The sequence below is a fragment of the Tachyglossus aculeatus genome, chromosome 25, assembly GCF_015852505.1.
Source record: "Tachyglossus aculeatus isolate mTacAcu1 chromosome 25, mTacAcu1.pri, whole genome shotgun sequence".
NCBI classification, from domain to species: Eukaryota; Metazoa; Chordata; class Mammalia; order Monotremata; family Tachyglossidae; genus Tachyglossus; species Tachyglossus aculeatus.
Genome location: NC_052090.1, coordinates 12,121,292 through 12,141,362, shown reverse-complemented (window position 1 = coordinate 12,141,362; position 20,071 = coordinate 12,121,292). Strand labels below are relative to the sequence as shown.

At 45.3% G+C, this 20,071-nt stretch overlaps 1 protein-coding gene across 3 annotated transcripts in view; it reads right to left on the bottom strand.

The window, feature by feature from the left end:
- Positions 1-840: 840 nt before the first annotated feature.
- The window catches only part of MAPRE2 (microtubule associated protein RP/EB family member 2), a 131,830-nt gene continuing 112,599 nt past the window's right edge, over positions 841-20,071 (bottom strand). For all 3 annotated transcript variants that reach the window (XM_038766418.1, XM_038766417.1, XM_038766419.1), the window contains 3 exons: positions 8,375-8,517; positions 4,734-4,892; positions 841-1,008 (listed from right to left, as the gene is read on the bottom strand). In XM_038766418.1, the coding sequence (XP_038622346.1) occupies positions 937-1,008; positions 4,734-4,892; positions 8,375-8,517 (374 nt within the window). In that variant the 3' untranslated portion in view covers positions 841-936. The remainder of the gene's footprint in view (positions 1,009-4,733; positions 4,893-8,374; positions 8,518-20,071) is intronic.

The following is a 20,071-nucleotide window of genomic DNA, read 5'->3' as shown; positions in this document are numbered from 1 at the left end:
GCAATATCCCCAATTTAAGAACTACGAGGATCAGATAATTCCCCAGCCCCATTTCCAAATTTCTGGCAGTCCGGTCCACTGGGCTGTAGCATCATGAAACCCTCTCCATCCAGCAGCTGCCCCTTTCCCCAGTGGTATATACTACCTGGGCAGGGTGACAGGTGGAGGGGGAAGAAGCACAGACAACAGCCAGGGGTTTTGTAGATTTACCCAGGAAGAGCCTGATGCTCACGCACCAGGTTTTTCCACTATGGGGTAGAATGGGGTTTTAGCCAGTTGACCCCTGAGGGAGACTGAAAAAGCAGGGACAAACTGGGTGGAAGAAAACATTTGGGATGAAGCTTTTCTCAAATGGATACAAGTCTTCCCAAAATAATAACTTACAGAGTGGCGGAAAGGACATGGACGCTGTAGTTTGGGTGAGGGTAGTTTCGACTGGCACGGATAATCCCTTTCCTCCTAAAACACAGCATCACCATTATGGCTTTTGGAACAAAAAGACCTACTATTCACTCTTTAACCTCATGTGCTCAGAGGCAGTTGTTCTTACAAATGCAAAAGCACCTCACGTCTAAGACCCACCTAGTGAGCTATTTTCCCAAAAGGCATGGCTATAAATATAGAATGGATGACAACAGGCAAATCAAGGAAATGGGGAAAGGAAAAAAAAAAAAAAAACTGGTTCAATTTCAAGCAGCCGAGCGGGGATATCGAATCAGTAGGACCCTACCGTCTCTCAGGAAGATGCACTGAGAGAGGACTTCAGCAGATGCATCGTGGCAGGCTGCAGTGACTGGCTAGCTGGCTGGCACTCACTACGGTACGTCAATGTAATGGCAGATTGGGAACGGCTGGTTTGGAGTTTGAGGCATACGTTCCAATTCTCCAGAAGAAAGTTCCCACGCAAAATGCAAAGTGTCAAAGATGTCGGATGGGTCAGTATTCTTCCTGTGGTGGGGGCTGTTCATGAACTTGCTCCTCTCCTTCCTGCTCTTCTGTGTGGCTCTCCTGAAAGTGTGTGTGTGAGAGAAAAAGAGAGAGAGAGAGAGAGAGCCTCTTCAGCTGAAAGTTTTTTTAATGTGTCAGAATTTGCAGCCACTTGAATTGCTGTTGGACTGGCTTCTCCTCTGGGTGCCAACTGGCACCTCAGAGAAGGCCAGAGCCAAGCTGTAAAAACTGTCAAGTAACCTCACTTGCACCATCCCCTCCAAACCGTTTAATCTTGTTGGGGCCCATGGTACGACCACCTTTAGACTCAAGTATAAAATATATTAACTATATCAGCTCATTTGATTTACACACAACAGCCTTTCATATTGTCACATTTCACTGTATTTTCAGAGGCCATGTAACAGCCAGCAACCAAAGCTATTCAAAGTGATGATAGACAATTAACTTGCTTTTTTAGATTGCTTCCCTCATCCATCTTTGTGAACTAGGGGAGCAGGCTGGTCCCCAGGTGCACTGTGGAGTTGATTAGCTTCCCACCATCCCAGAAACCTATCACAAAAGTCACTTAGCTCAGAGATCATGTCAGAGAACCTTCTGGCCAGGAAAGGACATGGATTTGTGGACTGTGCCTGGACGTGGGGGTGCAAGGGGGCTCATTTTTAAATAAGTGATATCCAGCCGGAGGTAGCAGCTTCTAACACCCCTGCAGCAGACACGTAATGTGGGGGCTGGAATGGCCACCCCCAGACAACAGGTATTAGAGGGAAATGGCTAACACACACTCTCGACATTACTGGATGCACGGTGGGTACGTTGGCACTGCAGCACAAGGGTTGGGGGAATCTAGTAAGAAGGGGAGCATGGGCCACCCCCTTCTGACCATTCTTTGGGTATCCAAAAAATATTTCCTCCCCTTCCCTGGAGAGCACAGAGTCCTACAGAAAAGACATTTACAAAGCTAACGCTAAACCAAAGCACGATATACATGTAGGCCCATTACTGGGCCTAACTGGCCAATCGAGCCATCACCACCTCTGTTTCGATGCCCAGGTTAAGATCTACCTTCTAGTTCTCTCCAAGGTGGAGATCGGTTCCATCAGCTAATCAAGCAGGTAGTTCCAGGGTGCCACATAGGAGCAGAACTGCTGTGAAAAGCTTCAGGAGACCTGCACCTGCCCAGCACCCCAATGACAGGTCCGGTAGCTAAGCAGGGAGGTCCCTTGCTCTGCTAGAGGGATCATGCAGCAAGCTCAAGCTTCTCCAGAGGAAACTTCTACTGCAAGGTAAGTTCGTACCTTTGACCCAGGACAAGAATAAACAATCATCTTCTGGCAGATGAGGTACCCGCATGCCAGAAGTCAGCCTGGGAAGTACCTGAAGGATCACACGTACCAAAGACGGCAGCCAAAGGAAGGGAATAGACCTAGAACAGGGCTATGCATCAAGAGGCACACTCTTTGGTGGCTCCTCTGTGGTTCCCAAAGGGGGATGCCATCATCATCATCATCATCAATCGTATTTATTGAGCACTTACTATGTGCAGAGCACTGTACTAAGCGCTTGGGAAGTACAAATTGGCAACATATAGAGACAGTCCCTACAGAAAGCTAGAACAGGTGGCCATTCAAAAAAACAAGTAAAGGGTTGTAAGGTGCTGCTATTTGCCCAACAGCTGTAATTAGGCTTTTACAGAGCAGAACATAGAAAAGAAAGACTAAAAGGCCAGAGGAGAAAGTGTTTACTTTTTTATGTTCATCAATTACTAATTACATGGGGCCATATGCCCAACCCCCTACCTGCTTTGTAAGGACTAGGGTTTAAAATACAAGTTCTGCAACATAGCCTTGTGTTTAAATAAGGCTCTACATGTGCACCTGGGATGAAAGGGCCTCCTCCTTTGGACTAAAACAGTCTCATTCCAGAACAAATCACTACACCAAACAGATCCTGAAAACCCCAAATTAAATCAGCGGTGGCAGTTTGGACTGAGATCTTGGTCAGGAATTCCCATGTACAGACTGTACTGAGTCTTCCTCATCACTTCCAGCTGGCTGGTTACTGCCCCTTGCTCATTCACAGGGTGTACTTCAAATAACCCTGGGATTATGTTTGGTGATGCCACCACCCCACACTCACTTGGTCTACTAATTTGCCATGTTTTCCCTGAACTCATTCGTGCCAGAGGTTTCAGCAAATCCGGATTTAGCAAAATGTCGTTAGCTTTAAAATGGATTCTGCTTGGGGCTGTGGTCAGCTTGCCCTGGTCATTTAGAGCTTAGGAGAGACTAGCTGCTGCGCCCCAAGGGAGAGCCCACAAAATACTTAGAAGAATGAAGACAATCTGTGGGTGGTTCAACAGCTAAAACATCTTGGGGCAGGGCAGGGCAGGAAAATGTGTAGCTGAGTGAGGAAACTGGACAAGATTTATGCTGTAGAAGCGCATTATGGCAGAGGAAACTCCCAGGCTCTTCTCAGACAATGCCAGTGCCGCCTCAGTTAAACCATCTGGCCCCAAACTTCTCTCACACCAGTACTCCTGCATTTAAAGTTTGAAATTAAATATTTTGCTTCCCAGAGGGAGCAGATATTTTCCTGGTGTTCATCTGAAAAGGAAAGCGAAGGAAACTTGACAGGAGCTAGTTTCATTCTATTAAAATACCAACACTTATGCAGCACAACCACAAAGCCCTCTGCAGCTGTGTGCTTCTCTGACAAATATCAACCAAAGCTAAAGCAGGGACAGCACAAAAACGGCTCTGAAACCGCAGCACCCTTTTTCACCCACCTCGCCTCACTGTGGGACAGGATGACAGCCACGTTCTGGTGTCAGCTGGTCCCTGAACTGGGTAGAAACTCCAGCGGTTGCTCATCCACCTCCGCATCAAACAAAAACCCTTCATCATTGGCTTTAAAACATTCAATCACCTTGCTCCTTCTTAACTCACCTCTCTACTCTCCTACTACAACCCAGCTCTCACACTTGGTTCCTCTAATGCTAACCTTCTCACTGTACCTCGATCTCGTCTATCTTGCCACCGACTTCTCACCCACATCCTGCCTCTGGCCTGGAACGCCCTCCTTCCTCATATCAGAAAGACAATTGCTCTCCCCCGCTTCAATGCCTTGTTGAAGGCACATTTCTTCCAAGAAGCCTTCCCTGTACTCTCCCAAGCATTTAGTACACTACTTTGCACACACTAAGTGCTCAATACATACAACTGCACAATCAACAAGTAACCGAAAGGCTGATGATCTCCACAATGAGATTTTTGCCATTTGGGGGGCTGTGACACCACCTATTCCCCTGCCACTTCGCCCCCCTTGCTTTCTGCTCTGGCGGCACTGAACAGATTCAGGGTTTCCTAGGAATCTTTGCCATCCCAGCCATCAGCATCTCTCACATGCACAAAGTGCAGGCAGTGAGAAACCCAGGCAGCCCAGAGACTAAAGTAAAACTCCAACCAGAAGACTCAATGCCCTGTCACCTGGCAGGCCCCAAAACCTGGCTTGGTTTTGGGTGCTGACATTCCTGGAGACAAGTAGGATCCTTCACCCCTGCACACTTAGGTTCCTTTGGCTGTTTACCCTTGGAACCCAGCTGCCTTCACCAGATCCTTATATTCCAGCTCTGCCCCCCATCCCCAACCCCCAGTCCCTATTCTGGTGTGCGCGGTGCCGCTTGCTACAATCACCTGGCCTGAGCCCGTTCATCCCAAGGCCATCAAGCCCCCAGAATTTTCTTGTACTATCAAATGAAAAAGGGGATGCCAGGGGAAACTTACGTGTTCTTCTGAAGCATAGAGAACTTCCATTAGCCGCTGCACGAGGTCATTATTCTCTTGCCCATGTTCCTGGCAGAGCAGCTCAATCTCCCTTAACTTCCCAAAGTAGAAATCCCGTTCCTTCTCCACTCCTTCCAGTGCAAGTTTTAATGAATGGACCTGTAAAGGAAACGTCACAGTATGAACACAACAAGAGGGATTGGTGGGGGGGGGGGGGGGGGGGGGCCCTCTCACCAGAGCTATTTCACACTCCACCTAACCACCGTGGAAATTCTGGGTCCTCAGGAACATAGTGGGGGCTGTCGTTTGAGACTGAGGGCAGGCCAGGGTGCCCAATTCCAGCAGCCACTTTCCAAGTCCTTGGGAGAACTGATTCACTAGCAAGTTGATCCCTCAGGAAGCGAGTGACCCAACGGCTCCAGGGAGCAACGGACAGTGGGGGAGCCATGATGCAGCATGGCCTAGTGGATAGAGCCCGGGCCTGGGAATCAGAAGGACCTGGGTTCCAATCCCAACTCCAGTACTTGTCAGCTGTGTGTCCTCAGGCAAGTCACTTCACTTCTCCGTGCCTCAGTTACCTCATCTGTAAAAATGGGGATCAAAACTGCGAGCCCCAGGTGGGACATAGATTATGTCCAATCTGATTAGCCTGTAATCTACTCCAGTGCTTAGTACAGTGCCTGGCACATAGGGAGTACCTAACAAGTACCATAAATAATAATAATAATCAAAAAAAGATGCCTGCATGACTGACATGCATTCACTCCAGGGCTGGGGTAAGGAGACAGAAGATGACAGGTCTCTCCAAACCCGTTTTCAAACTGGACCCCTTCGGCCGAGGCAGCGGTGGGGCATCTGGTGTGAGTGTTTTAAGTATGAGGACTTTTCCCAGGCAGCTAGCACCCTGAGAGGTGCCTCGTACCTGTCCTGCTCCTCCAGAGTTGGGGTCACCCCATTCTTCAGCATTCACCGTGGGCTAGGAAGGGATAGTGATGGTGGGTTGGAAAACGGGCAGGAATGGAAAGTCTGGTTTTCTCTTTGCCTGGCCGACCTAAGCTCTGGCAGAGTAGACAGGTGCAGGCCCTCAGTCTTCCTCCATTTAAATTCCTGATCCACAGAGATGAAGGCAGAAGTGGCTGCTTGGGGCTCACTGGAGTGAATCCAGGGGCAGGTCTGAATAATAATAATAATGGTATTTGTTATGTGCTTTCTATGTGCCAGTGCTGAAGAGAGTCCAAGTTAGAGGATAGCAAAGTTGGGGAAGGGGGGGATAGAGAAAAGTCTTACAACTCCAGAATTCTGTGTCTTATGTGCATCGGTCAGTGGAGAGCAATACATGCACCGGCTTTATCAGACACTATACAAGCAGAGAGCAGTTACCCTCTGCTCAAATCATTGACGTGGTTCATGGAGCGGAGATTTGGAGGTATCCTCAAAAGGTCTGCCTACCGCTGGTCTGCCTTTCCTGCAGAGGCAGCAGGGACTGACCTTTCTCACCCGGAGACAATTCTTCCCTGGGCCCTGGTGTCCCTCGAGCAAAGGGCAACACTGTTTCCATTTGGTATGTCTCTAATCCCCGGGCCCTCACTCTACAGGGCTCGTAGTTTTTCTACATCAGCAGATTGCAATGGCCACCCCACACTTAGCCACCTTGTCTGCCTTCTGCTCCCCATGTCACCAGACTAAGAGACTGCAACAACAGCCCCAACAGTTGCTCCCAGATTCTCGTGAAAAGCAGACTAGACCATTATAGGAAGAGCAAATCAATTCCTCATCAGACTGGGTGCCTAGTTCTCACTAGACTTAACCTGGTTTCTTTCAAGCTCATGGTTGCCCTAAGTAACTCTTATTATAGAGAAGTAGTTTACTTCCAGCAAAGACCTGACTCAATGCTCCGTCATGCTTAGGGGTAATAATATTTATTAAGAGCTTTCTGTGTGCAGGGCTCTGAACTCAGTGCATACGAGAGTGTTTTAGGATCCCCCTTCCTTATTCATGGCAGGAGAGAGCCTTTCATTAAAGGGATCACGGGCATTCTCCTATTTGACAGTAATGGAGCAAAACCAGTCAAGACCTCTGGAGGCCTTTTCTCAAAAGATGCAGGATAGCCAAGCTTTCTACTAATTCATGCTATTGCAGAATTTGAAAAAAGTCAGATTACAGAATGCCTGGCTTATTAACTATTCCCGTCTTGTCAAGGGTCCATCTTGCGATATTAATGAAAACTGAAGTGACAGCCTTGAATGCCAGGAAATTTAGCCTTCTCTTTGATCTCTAAAACCTGTCACACTGACACTCCAACCTGTATGTCTCTGATCATGCTGCACTTGAGTGCTAGATGATTGAATCTCAGTAATTCAAGGTATGCTCTCACTTCTGGGAATTAGTAGTCACTCTGGAGGAAGAGTGTCTCTTTGAAGATAAACTCCACCCAAGGACACTGGGGTTTTCTCTCTCACTCTCTTTGGGGCTTCCCACTGAGCAAACGTTTCAAGCCTTTGCAAAACAATCTCAAAGAAAAGACTTATTTGTGCTCCAGATTCTTCAGTTTACAAGAGCTTGAAGTCAGGGAAACAGTGTGAGTGAGGGGACGGAAGTGGGATAGACAAGGGCACAATACAGCAAAAGCTTAGTTTAGGAGGAAGCTCCTTGTGAGCTGGGATCGTCGGTACCAACTCAATCCTTCGGTACTCTTCTGAGCTCTTAGTACAGTGTTCTGCATAGGGTAAGCACTCAATAAATACCACTGATTGAACTAGCAGGTGAAGAGAGCAGATAAGTTGAAGTGAGTTAGTAGAGAGCCTTGAAGGTGATTATGAGGAATTTTTCTTTGATGCAGAGAGACAATGGGAAGCCAGTGGAAAGTTGTGAAGACAGGAGAAATGTGTGCCAAGCAATGATTCAAAAAGATGACCCATACAGCAATGTGTACTTTGAATTGGAGGGGTGCAGAAGCGGGAGGCTGGAGGCATACGGACCACAGAGAAGGCTGACACAATAGTCCGGATGCTTATGTGATCAGGATGGCTGCTGTTTGAGTGGAGACGAAGATGAGGATATGGGAGAGATGTAGGAAGAACTGGAAATATTTCATATTTAGTACAGTGCTAAAGCGCTTAGTACAATGCTCTGCACACAGTAAGTGCTTAATCAATACCATTGATTGGTTGCTATTTGGAAAAAAAAAAGCTTACCTACCGGCTTTATCACTCTCCCACAGTGGCGCCACACTTCCTTTGAGAAAATGATGCAGAGGGAGGGAAAGGAGGAGGAAGGGAGAAGGAAGGAGATGGAGTGTATGGCAGCGGGGGGTGTAGGTGAAAAGAAAGAGAAAGTTGCAGGGGTCTGGCCAACTTGGGTCACCCTCGCCAAGACAGATTTTCGTAATCTGCATTTCTGTGCTAATTCATGGCTGGGCGATGCCTCAAAACTCTTCGGTGCATACCATCTGCTCAGAGGGGTGTATGGCAATGTATCATCTTGAATAATTCATCCCCTTTAGTTTATCTGAGACCCCTGATACAATTTCACTGTCCTCATATCTACACAGATTGCTGGGCATCAGTACCACCCCCAGCATCGTACACATGCAGCTGCTCTCTCTTGTCTACCAGGGCAGGGCAGTGGATAAAGAGAGTTACCTGTTCATTGAGCTGTATGACCTGTGTCTCTAAATCTTTATCCGATCTGGATGCTGAGCTGCTGCTGGAGGGGGCCCTTTTGGCTGAGGACGGGCGGGAGGGCGTGGATCCTGGTTTAGAAGCCGGACTGGATTTAGCAGCACCTGGGAGCAATGGAGTCAATTAGAAGAGAGACTTGGAAAACATACTTTTAGCTGGACTTTAGGCCCAATTGATATTCAGCGTAGGAGCACAGCTCACCCAAAAGACGCTAGAACTTTCACTCATTTTTGCTCTTTCAGATTGACTATTAGCTCGTGCCCACTCCATTAATATGTCTCCATATTTCCCTCTCTTATATACATGGCAAATATAGCAAAACAATTTTCTGTTTCCGTAAACAGATAAAGAGGTTTTCGACAATGTTTCCGCCAGCAGAAAGCAAGCCTTCTTGACGCGCTGTTTGAAAAGGTCACGTGGTGAGGCCAGCTCATTCATTTTTTATGAATCAATGGATGACAAGCAAGAGAAAAGGCCTGCAGAAAAATGTAACTGAAGGAGAAATTTAATTTTTTAAAGTCAAATGCTCTCCAGGGTTCTCTCGAAATGCAAACTGGAAGAGGACATTGAATTCCTAGGAAGAGATAGCGCACTCCCCATTTATGTTCACATTCTCCTCCTCAAAATACAGAACATGAAAGGTGGCACTCCCTCCCCACCTCATCACCCATTTTTCCATCACTTGGAACTCTATCCTCAGAGTACCAAGTGTGTTTCAGTCTAGAGCCAGCTATATTTATTTACATCTGCCCTGTTAAGAAACACAGACTTTCCAGTGGCGAGGAACTCCTGCACTTTCACATTCTCTCTGAAGGCAGGCTAAAACTCTGGTTTGTCAATGAAGGAGTGGGTAGGGGGGAGCAAAATCACACAGAAGAAAGACGATCCTGGGACTAAGCACTGGGAAAAGAACTGTGGACCTCGAGAGCTGCAATCCCTCTGGAAACAATCCTGATTAGGACTGCAAACGGCAGATCTTCCCCGGGCCACCAAAATGATACCGCAGACCTGAGAATAGTGCTCTGGACAGCAGGAGTCCCTCTCAAAAACTACTCCTGAGGAAGAGGATGAGGAGGTGGTGGCGGAGGACAAAACTATGTCCGCAATTCCAATTTTACCGGAATGTTGTTGATACCAATTCCAAAAGTGTTTTTTACAGTTTTAGCAGTTGACCACAAAAGCCGGCCAATTCACCAGTTAAAAGCAATCAATCAATCAATGGTACTTACTGAATGCTTCCTGAGTGCAGAACTGTGCTAAGCAGCTGGGAACGTACAATATAATAGAGTTCGTACAAGCGATCCCTGCCCATAAGGAGCTTACAATCTAGAGGGGGAGACAGACTTGAAACTAAGACCCCAAAATTTCCTTATCATCATCATCATCATCATCATCATCATAGTAATAATAATGGCATTTATTAAGCGCTTACTATGTACAAAGCACTGTTCTAAGCACTGGGGAGGTTACAAGGTAATCAGGTTGTCCCTCGTGGGGCTCACAGTCTTAATCCCCACTTTACAGATGAGGTAACTGAGGTACAGTGAATAATAATAATAATAATAATGGCATTTGTTAAGCGCTTACTATGTGCAAAGCACTGTTTTAAGCGCTGGGGGAGGATACAAGGTGATCAGGTTGTCCCACGTGGGTCTCACAGTCTTAATCCCCATTTTACAGATGAGGTGACTGAGGCACAGAGAAGTTAAGTGACTTGCCCACAGGCACACAGCTGACAAGGTGTGGAGCCAGGATTCAAACCCATGACCTCTGACTTCAAAGCCCGGACTCTTTCCACTGAGCCACGCTGCTTCTCTATCATCTTGATGTGCCTTTTCCACTCAGCTTTGGCTAATGAGTATTGTCATCAGAGACTCTCCCTTGGGTTAAATAATAATAATGGTGGTATTTGTTAAGCGCTTACTATGTGCAAAGCACTGTTCTAAGCGCTGGGGGGATACAAGGTGATCAGATTGTCCCACGTGGGGCTCACAGTCATCATCCCCATTTTACAGATGAGGGAACTGAGGCTCCGAGAAGTGAAGTGACTTGCCCAAGGTCACACAGCAGGCGTGTGGCGGAGACGGGATTTGAACCCATGACCTCTGACTCCAAAGCCTGGGCTCTTTCCACTAAGCCACGCTGCTTAAATGTAACTTTAAAATCAATGGTGTTTATTGAGCACTTACTCTATGCACAGCACTGTAGTCAATCAATGGTATTTGTTGAGCACCTACTATGTGCACAGCACTGTACTAAATACTTGGGAAAGTATAACACAACAGAATTAGCAGATATGTTCCCTGCCCCTACCTATAGTGAGCTTACATTACCATCTAGAGGGGGAAACAGACATTAATATAATATGATACATAATTTAAAGATAGGTACTTAAGTGATACGTACTTAGAGAAGCAGCAAGGCCTAGTGGATTGGCCTGGAAGTCAAAGGGATTCCCGCTCTGCTGTGTGAACTTGGGCAAGTCACCAAACTTCTCTGTGCCTCGTTTCATCATCTATAAAATGGGAATTAAGACTGTGCGTCCCAAGTGGGACTGGGACTGTGTCCAACCTGATTTGCTTCTATCTACCCCAGCGCTTAGTTCAGTGCCTGACACATAGTAAGTGCTTAACAAATGCCATAAAAAAAGTGCTGCAGGGTTGGGAGTGGGGAGAATACCAAATGTCCCGAGATCACAGATCCAAGTGTATTAGGCACTTGGGACAGTTTAACAGAGGAAGCTCCCTGTCATCAAGGAGTTTACAATCTAATAGGGGAGAAAAAATATTAAATAAATGACAGGAAAGGGAAGTAATCGATAAAGTTTTATACCAAAATGAGAAGCAGCATGGCCTAATGATAGAGTACGGGCCTGGGAATCAGGGGGCCTGAGTTCTAATCCTGCTGTGCCACTTGTCTGTTGTGTGACCATGGGCATGTCACTTACCTTCCTGTGCCTCAGTTACCTCTTCTGTTAAAATGGGGATTAAAATTGTGAGTCCCATATGGGACACGGACTGTGTCCAACCTGATAATATTATATCTATCCCAGCACTTAGTACAATGCCTAGCATATACTAAGGACTTAAGGAATACTATAAAAAAATGCCGTGTGTGCGTGTGGGGGGCAGGGAGGAGAGGCGGTTGAGTACCAGAGAAGTAGCATTGATTAATAGATAAAACACAGATATGGGAGTCAGAAGGACCTGGGTTCTAATCCCAGCTTCCCCACTTGTCTGCTGTATAACCCTGAGCAAGTTATTTCACTTCTCTGGGCCTCGGTTCCCTCATCTGTAAAATGGGGATGAAGACTGTAAGCCCCATGTGGGACAGGGACTCTGTCCAACCCGAACTGTTTGTATCCACCCCAGCGCTTAGTACAGTGCTTGATGCATGGTAAGTGCTTAAATACCACAATTATTATTATATTATTATTATTACTTTACCATAAGTACTTATGGGGCAAGGACTCACGTTCACGAGTGGTGAGGGAAATAGGTGGAGAGATGAGAAGTTAATCAGGGAAAGCTTCCTGGAGGAGATATGATTTTAGGAGGGATTTGAAAATAGGAAGAGCAATGGCCTGCCAGTTGTAAAGGGAAAGAGACGTCCAGGAAGGAGGGAGGGCATGCGAGCAGGAGCTCAGTGGTGAGAGATAGGATCAGGGCATACCAAGTAAACTGGTGGCAGAGAAGCAAAATGTGTGGCCTGGGTCATAGTGGAAGAGGAGAGAGATGACTGAAGGTACATTAGCTGCACAAAGGTTTGGACCCAAGATATTTGGGTCAGCAATTTGCCATTTTAAATACCCCAGTCCTTATTAGCTGTCTCTCCTAAGCTTCCAGGCAGATTATTTTCATTTGGTTACATATCCCTATCACTTCTCCCTAGCAGTTCCAATGTGAAAATTCACATATTGACTGTTTTAATTCTGTGCTGCTATTTTTGTTACTGCAGTGTGATACAGATCTGCTCAAACAGCTTTAAACCATTATAAGACTTTTCCAAGCTGCACTTGTCAATGCCCCGAAAATATAATTAGTGTTGCTCTTGCTCTATGACTAACAACTTTCCCCTCGAGCCCTCCCCTCATCCCCACTCTCCTTGAGCTTTCCTTTTCAGAAAGGAAGGTCCAGCAGCAAAATAAAAAGGAACATTCAATTCTTCATGAACAATGATAAATCTCATATATTTTTCTGTGAATAGAATATAAATCTGCTATGCAGTATCAATGAATGTTGTACTTGACTGATTTCCGATACCTCCTGCCTAAATAGGGCTGCCAGTACCTAATGAACTTGTTTCTAAAAGCAAAGAATGGTCTGATTCATTGCCTTGGGAAGGCTAGAGCATTGCTGTCGTTAGTGTCAATAATTAGTAGCTTGCTTAAGGTTTATGGAAAATGCTACAGTACTCTGGTCATATGAGATCACCTGAATTCAGAACGATGAAGCACATAAAAGCATTTTACCCAGCTTGCTCCCTCCTGATTGAGATTCTAGATGGGATTTAAGAATTCATTGCACATGGTCAATATTTCTTCTGCCAAACTCACAAACAAGGGAACTAAAAGGGGGAAATTTTTATTGCTGACAAGGACCACAGCAAAAGCACACCTTATTCATGAAGAGGAAGCTCTTATTTGTTCTTTATCAATAGCATCTCACCCCTATTTCATCTTTATCAATAGCATCTCACCCCTACCTCTAAACCACTGCACAACAAACACTGATTCTGTAGAAGGTGTGGAATTTGGTGCTCACCCTGGAATAATGCAAGAATTTGCTCTGAAGCTCTCCTAACTGTTCTCCCTTTATGACACTTTCTTGTGAAAACTTGTCCCCTTCTCAACCTTTTCCCATCTTCTAAATGGAAGCATGAGAAATCCACAGCACCAATCTGAGACCAAGCTGAGGCCAAAGAAAGTCATGTTATGGAATCTTTGTGTCAGCTATTGTGAGGTGAGGCCTCAAAAAGCTAAAGGTTAACTCACTTGCGCATCACTAAAGATTCCCTCTGGTAACCAAACCCTCCCAATTGCTAAAAAAAAATAACTCCCACCAATTCCTTCCACGGACTACGTATGCCTTGCAGAAAGAATCTTCTCCATTCATGCTACTTCTCTATCCACGAGAACTAAAAAAGGAGGCTTACATTTCTGTTTTGCTCTATTCTCTAGATCAGATTGACCCTGGGCAAAATCTCCCTTGTTTTAGATGGCCCCAAATTATGGATCTGGATCCTGGGATTTTTATTAGAGAAATCTGAGCATGGATGTCTCATGAGAGCAAGTATACCAACTCTTTTGGAAAATGTGTCTACCAACTCGGGCATACTGTACTCTCCCAACTGCTTTGTACAGTGCACTGCACACAGTAAGCGCTAGTAAGTAAATACTTACTAGCACGGGATTGAGACTAATCTAGTCTTTCGTTCTGGATTTTGGGTTGAAGTGCAGAGCTGATCTATAGTCCTTCTTCTTCTGGAAGGTCACTAACTTAACCTAGTAGAAAAAGCCCAGAACTGGGAGTCATTGAGACTTGTGTTCTAATTCTGACTCAGCCTCTTGTTTATTGCGTGCCTTTGGGCAAGTCACTTAACTTCCGAGTATCAGTTTCCTCATCTGTAAAAGGAGAATGAAATACCTGATTTCCCTCCTGCGTAGATCGGATTATCTGAAACTACCCCAGCACTTAAGCACAATGTTTGGCACATAATAGGCACTTAATACCATTTACCATATTATTTCTTAGCGCTTGGTTGGGCGGAGTTAGACTGCCTATTCTCTACACTACTTTTATGTCTGCCCTTGAAAGCAACTTGGATAGCTCTCAACTGCTTCACACCACGGCAGGCTATAATTCTCTACATAAAGAAGCATGTCAATCTATTTAGCTAGTAGAGCCCAATGATGAACAACCCTTAATTTCCTTCTCATTTGTTTAGGTCAATTGCAATAGCTATTAATGAAAAAAAGCCAACGTTCCTCTGCTACTTCTAGACATTACAAAACCAAGGCAGTTGAATCTATAATGCATGGAAATTGCAAGATTTCACTGATGATTTTTTGAGGCTAAAATTTTCTAATAAAGAATATTAAGGATTCAGAGTAAGCCTGAAATGGTCAGTGGCATCTTCCATATAGAAAACCATAGCAGACCACAAGACGAAGGTCTGTCAGGATTCCATGTTGACATATTACACTACACTAACTCCACCATCCATGCTGTAGGGAAAAAGTGTCACTAAGAAGCAGATAAGTGAAGCAGGTAAGCAGGAAAGAAACAGGAGAGGTTGACAAGTCGGCAGAAAAAGAACAGCTTCTCATAAGAACCTTTTGGTCATACAGTTTTCTCTTAATAATCTGGCATTTCTGGATCCATCTCTAAATGGCCAGTGAAAGCTGCAGCGAATGGCTTTGGCCCCGGAAGAGGACAGATGTTATGCAGAGTCTCACTGATCATTACATGAGGCCAGGACAGGGCAAATGTCCCACGGCCGGGCTGGGCCCACTGCACACAGACAGCAGAGTCCAAGACACCTCCCTTTTTAAAGCGTTATATAAAGACCACCCTCTTGGGCACAAGGAGCCCTCAGGCTGCATTTTCTGCCTCCGCTAAATTCGCGTCGCCAGTTAATTCCGCCCTGGTTATTTTCCCTGCTGTAGAGGATGTGCTTATTTTTAGCCATCACATGACCCGCTGCCAGTATTTTCCAGGCATCGTTTGAGTCACCCTGGTTTCAGAGAACACTTCAAAGTGAAAAGGTCCTAATATTCCTCAATCTAGAGATGTTTTCCACAGTTTCGCATTTCCACCTCTTTGCACACATCGGGTAACTGTTTTACTGTTCAGGCTCTGGAGCCCTTCAGGTAGCCTTGCGTTACTTATGTGGACATTCCAATCTGAATCCTCATTCTTCACAGAGCATTAGAAGTGGGAAAGAAAAAAAAACAAACCATCAAAAGTCAAATTTCTATGCCCAAAATCATTTTTGTCTGCACATCTGTGGACTGTTTACTGTGGCAAGAGGGAAACACAGTGGTTCTGATGAAGAGCAGTTAAAAAGATCTGAGCGACACTGAGCAGGCCAACGGAATGTGACTAGAGCCAGGCAGGCGTTGCTGTGACAACACTTCCATGGGTGTCATCATACTGCTGGCATAGGGCCCCATCTAGGCAAAGAAAAATATATGAACCCCCCAATTTTTAAGATGCCGTTCAAGACTTGGAATGGAGCGGTCTTCACGGGAGAAGCGGGATTCCTGATAGGTAGGACTGGTACTTGGGGGCCAGGGTTTAAAAAAATGAAAGGACATTAACTGTCCCCTGAGCAACCACACTGAAAACCCAGACTGTTTTATTTTCTGCAGGAAGAAAGCCCAAGGAGGAGGGCACAGGAGAATTCTTTGGGAATTAGGTCCTGGGCCGACGTGCCAACCATCTCCCCCTCCCACCTCACGCCTGAACAGGAGGGCCGCTCCTGTTGGCCACCAAGCCAACTTATTTCCTGCTTATTTTATCTAAATGCTTGTGGCGATGAGGGAAGAGGACAGTTAATCAAGGGTCTAGGCCTGATCAACTTCAAGTCAACCGTACCACCAACCTCAAGAGCAAATCGGCATTCAAACTTGTATCTACCCCAGTGCTTATAAGGGTGCTGGACACAGAGCGAGAGCTTAACAAATACCAGAACAATCTGATTTGTCCAAGGTCACAGAGCCAATCAGGTATTGAATCCCCATTTTGCAGATGATGGAACTGAGGCACTAAGAAGTTAAGTGACTTGTCCAAGGTCACACAGCAGATAAATGGTGGAGTCTGGATTAGAACATCATTCAAACCAGGAAAGGTTCTTGGGTCCTGAATCCCTTCCCGCTTTCCTTCCCAGGGCCTGTCACCAGTCAGAATGAAAGGCAAGGTCGACCAAAAAGGTTGAGATTCTTTGGCCAGAAGACATGCCGTTCTTTCTATACTGTGGGGAAACATACAGCCAGATGTAGAGACATAGCTACCAGACTGGATTAAATTAATAAGCATCGGAAGGCCAAATTTCTGGAGACATGAGACAGCCTGTCAAGATATAAGGATACCATTGATGACTTGCTTTCCTAGTATACTGGGCCCTGCCAGAATGTGTCTTTTCACTATGAATTGTGGCTAGATCACATTCTTCCAAAGTGTGTCTGTTTGGATACAGTATGGTGTTGGGCCCAGCGGGAGTACAAAAATTCAAGTTTTCCTTAACACAGAGTTCTGAAAGAACACGGCCCCTGTGTTACAGGAACATTGGCTATATGCTTGATGTCACTGGCCAGAGAATACTGTGGGACCAAACAGAATTCAATATGGATAAATATAGATTTATTTTGGCTGAGTGCCTTAATTCTGGAGATAAGCAGCTCCTTTGTAAGTAATGTTAGTTTGAAATCCTATCAACCACAAGTCAGCAATTGGTGCAGTTCAGTGTGTAGAAGAGAATGGGAATCAGAAGGCCTGGAGCCTGTCGCTGACCTGCTGTGTGACCCCAGGCAGGTCCTTTTGGTCTCTGTCTCTTGGCTGGTTCCTACCTCAGTCATGGGAATGCTACAGAGTTCAAAGGGAACACCTAGAAATCATTCTGAGCTGCTCAGAAGAAAAGGCCTATTAAAATACAGAGGCAGGCAACACCATTACGCTTTTCTATGCTGTCAAAAATAAATTGGGAGATCCCACAAAACTGCATGTGACTTTTGTAGTCCAAACTTGGGAACTACTTTCAACTTCTACACTCCTGGCAATCTGACTCATGTTTCCAGGAAGTTTCCCGTTTTAGTGATTGAGTAATGAAAGGAGAAATCAACTTCTTGCAGCATAGGAGCACACTGCAGTTGTAGCTCTCAGAGGCAGCATGTATTTCCTTGCTATTCAGATGCTCTACTTTCTCCCCAGGCTTACTGCACGGGCAAATGGAGGAATCATACTGAATCTGCAAACCAAGCAATTAAACACTGAGATTAAACTCAGAGGAAAAAAAAATTCCAGATTTTTGACCAGTGTGATTTGCAAAAAAAAAAAAAATCATATTTGAGAAAAGTGTTTACTTTCAGATAATGCAAATATTTAGAACTACAAGCTGAATTGGCACATTATCCTCGGATATGTGTGCACTTTGCTAAGTGGGAATTACATTGGTTCAGAGATGAAGAATGCATGAATAAGCGGCCAAGTATTGGCCTAGCAGAGTCTCCCTGGTTGGCTTAGGTGGGAACCACGTGCGGATTCCTGAGACGTTAGAAGATCTGCCCCTCCCAGAGACTGGGGTTTAAGGCCCACCTATCTTCAACCCTCCTATCTCTTCCATGTGCTGTGATACAGAAGTGTTGAAATTTTGGTCCTTGGGCACAGCAGACATTATCCAACTCTCCAAACCCTTTAGAGTTGTTCAGACAACAACAGAGGCCCCAAAAGTTTCAAATGCTTAAGAGATCACATGCTCAATTTTTCATTTCTTGATAAGTGCTAAAGTGATTCAGAAAAATCGGGAAATTCTTCCTGCTCTCATACCTCACTCTGTTTATTTTTGGGCTTATCTGCTTCATTTCTGCGGTTTTAAAAAACATCAATAGTGTACTAATCTATTTCACTCAACTATTTCTGCTGAAAGGCAGAAGGTCTAGAGGGATAAAGAGTGAGCTCAGCATTATATTTCCCAGTAAACTCGAAGTGAGCCACACTGCTTGATCCATGTATGACTTTAATTTAAAAAGTCATAATATGCATATGCAGTGTGTGCATGCTACAGTTGCCGTAGGAATGATCAATTTGGAACTTTCTTGGTTAATTTAGTAATTCATCACACAAAGCCAGGAAGTAGCGTGGCCTACTGGATAAAGCACGAACATGGGAGCCAGAGGGCCTGGGTTCTAATCCCAGCTCCACCACTTGCCTGCTGTGTAACCCTGGGCAAGTCACCTTCAGTTCTCTGCGCCTCAGTTTCCTTAACTGCTAAATGGAGATCAATACCTGTTCTCCCTCTTACTTAGACTCTGAGTCCCATATGTTACAGGGACTGTATCTGGCCAGATTAACTTGAATCTATCCCAGTGCTTAGAACAAAGCTTGACACATAGTAAGCCTTTAACAAATACTTTAAAAAGGCTGATCTTTCATAACAGCCTTCGACTAGGAAACATAACTCAAATCTACAACCTGTAAACACCACCAGCTTACCCGAATGTCATTGATAGACATCTGCCTTATTGTATTAAAACATCCCATGCGCATTCTAGATGGGGGGAATGTAAAAAATGTAAAAAAATCCATTTCCAGAGAAGCAGCGTGGCTCAGTGGAAAGGGCATGGGCTTTGGAGTCAGAGGTCATGGGTTCAAATCCAGACTCTGCCAATTGTCAGCTGTGTGACTTTGGGCAAGTCACTTTCACTTCTCTGTGCCTCAGTTCCCTCATCTGGAAAATGGGGATTAAGACTGTGAGCCCCCCGTAGGACACCCTGATCACCTTGTAACCTCCCCAGCGCTTAGAACAGTGCTTTGCACATAGTAAGCGCTTAATAAATGCCATTATTATTATTATTATTTCCTCACAGGCTAAATCATCATTTCAAATGTCTGCATCCCATCCCAGAAGAGAGTAACTACATCACTGTCACAGCTCCGCTGGAACTAAGGAAGATAATGTTCTAAATGTTCTGGACAGCTGGAGAAATCTGGCATCCTGTCACAGAAACAGAATGTACAAAGTGTGTGCACGCAGATCCTTTACACACACACACACACACACACACACACACACACACACACACACTCTCTCTCTCTCTCTCTCTCTCTCTCTCTCTCTCTCTCTCTCTCTCTCTCTCTCTCTTTGGAGCCTGGTTACATTAGTGCTCCACAATCAGGATGAAGCACATCTTTCAGAGAGCACTGACATTAGTAACCACCCAAGGTGGGGACAGACTTGGCAAACCATGACTCATTATCGTTAAATCATCTGCAGGGTGTTTAATGGACTCTAGAATCGAGCAGTCTGTGTTTTGTGGCAGGCAAGAAAGTACCAGTTCCACAAATGTACAGCCATCCTACAGCAGACACGGTCATCACAGATTCCCACAGAGCTAAAAGAGTGAACTGCTCCTCCTCAAACATGTTGCCTTTGGTGACTTTAACAAGCTTTTTCTGAAGATGAGCTGAGCTTTGTCACATAGGAGGCTGAATTAGCAGATAATAATAATAATAATGGCATTTGTTAAGCGCTTACTATGTGCAGAGCACTGTTCTAAGCAGATGAAGTCAGGAGAAGAAAAGGTGCAATTCTGGAAGCATGAAGCCTGAGACCTGGCAGGTGACCAATTGGCAAGAAAAAAAGGGAAAGGCCTGCTGTTCCCCAGAAGAAGAAATTTTCATCCTTGTTCCACAAATCTTTGGCAATTACCACTAAATCGCTCTGCTGCCTTCAGGGTTCAAAGATGAGGCTTCCATATGTGAGATTTTTATCTGAGGAAGGGGTGTGAACGAAAAGACTGACCTTTAGCCATAACTTTCACATGGTGTACACGGACAGCCTATCCCTTGCAGCCCTGTCAAATATGTCACCTACAGCACCTGACACCTTTTTCATTTCGGCCTCTGGTGGTCTCATCTCAAAATCAATCACCCCATTTCT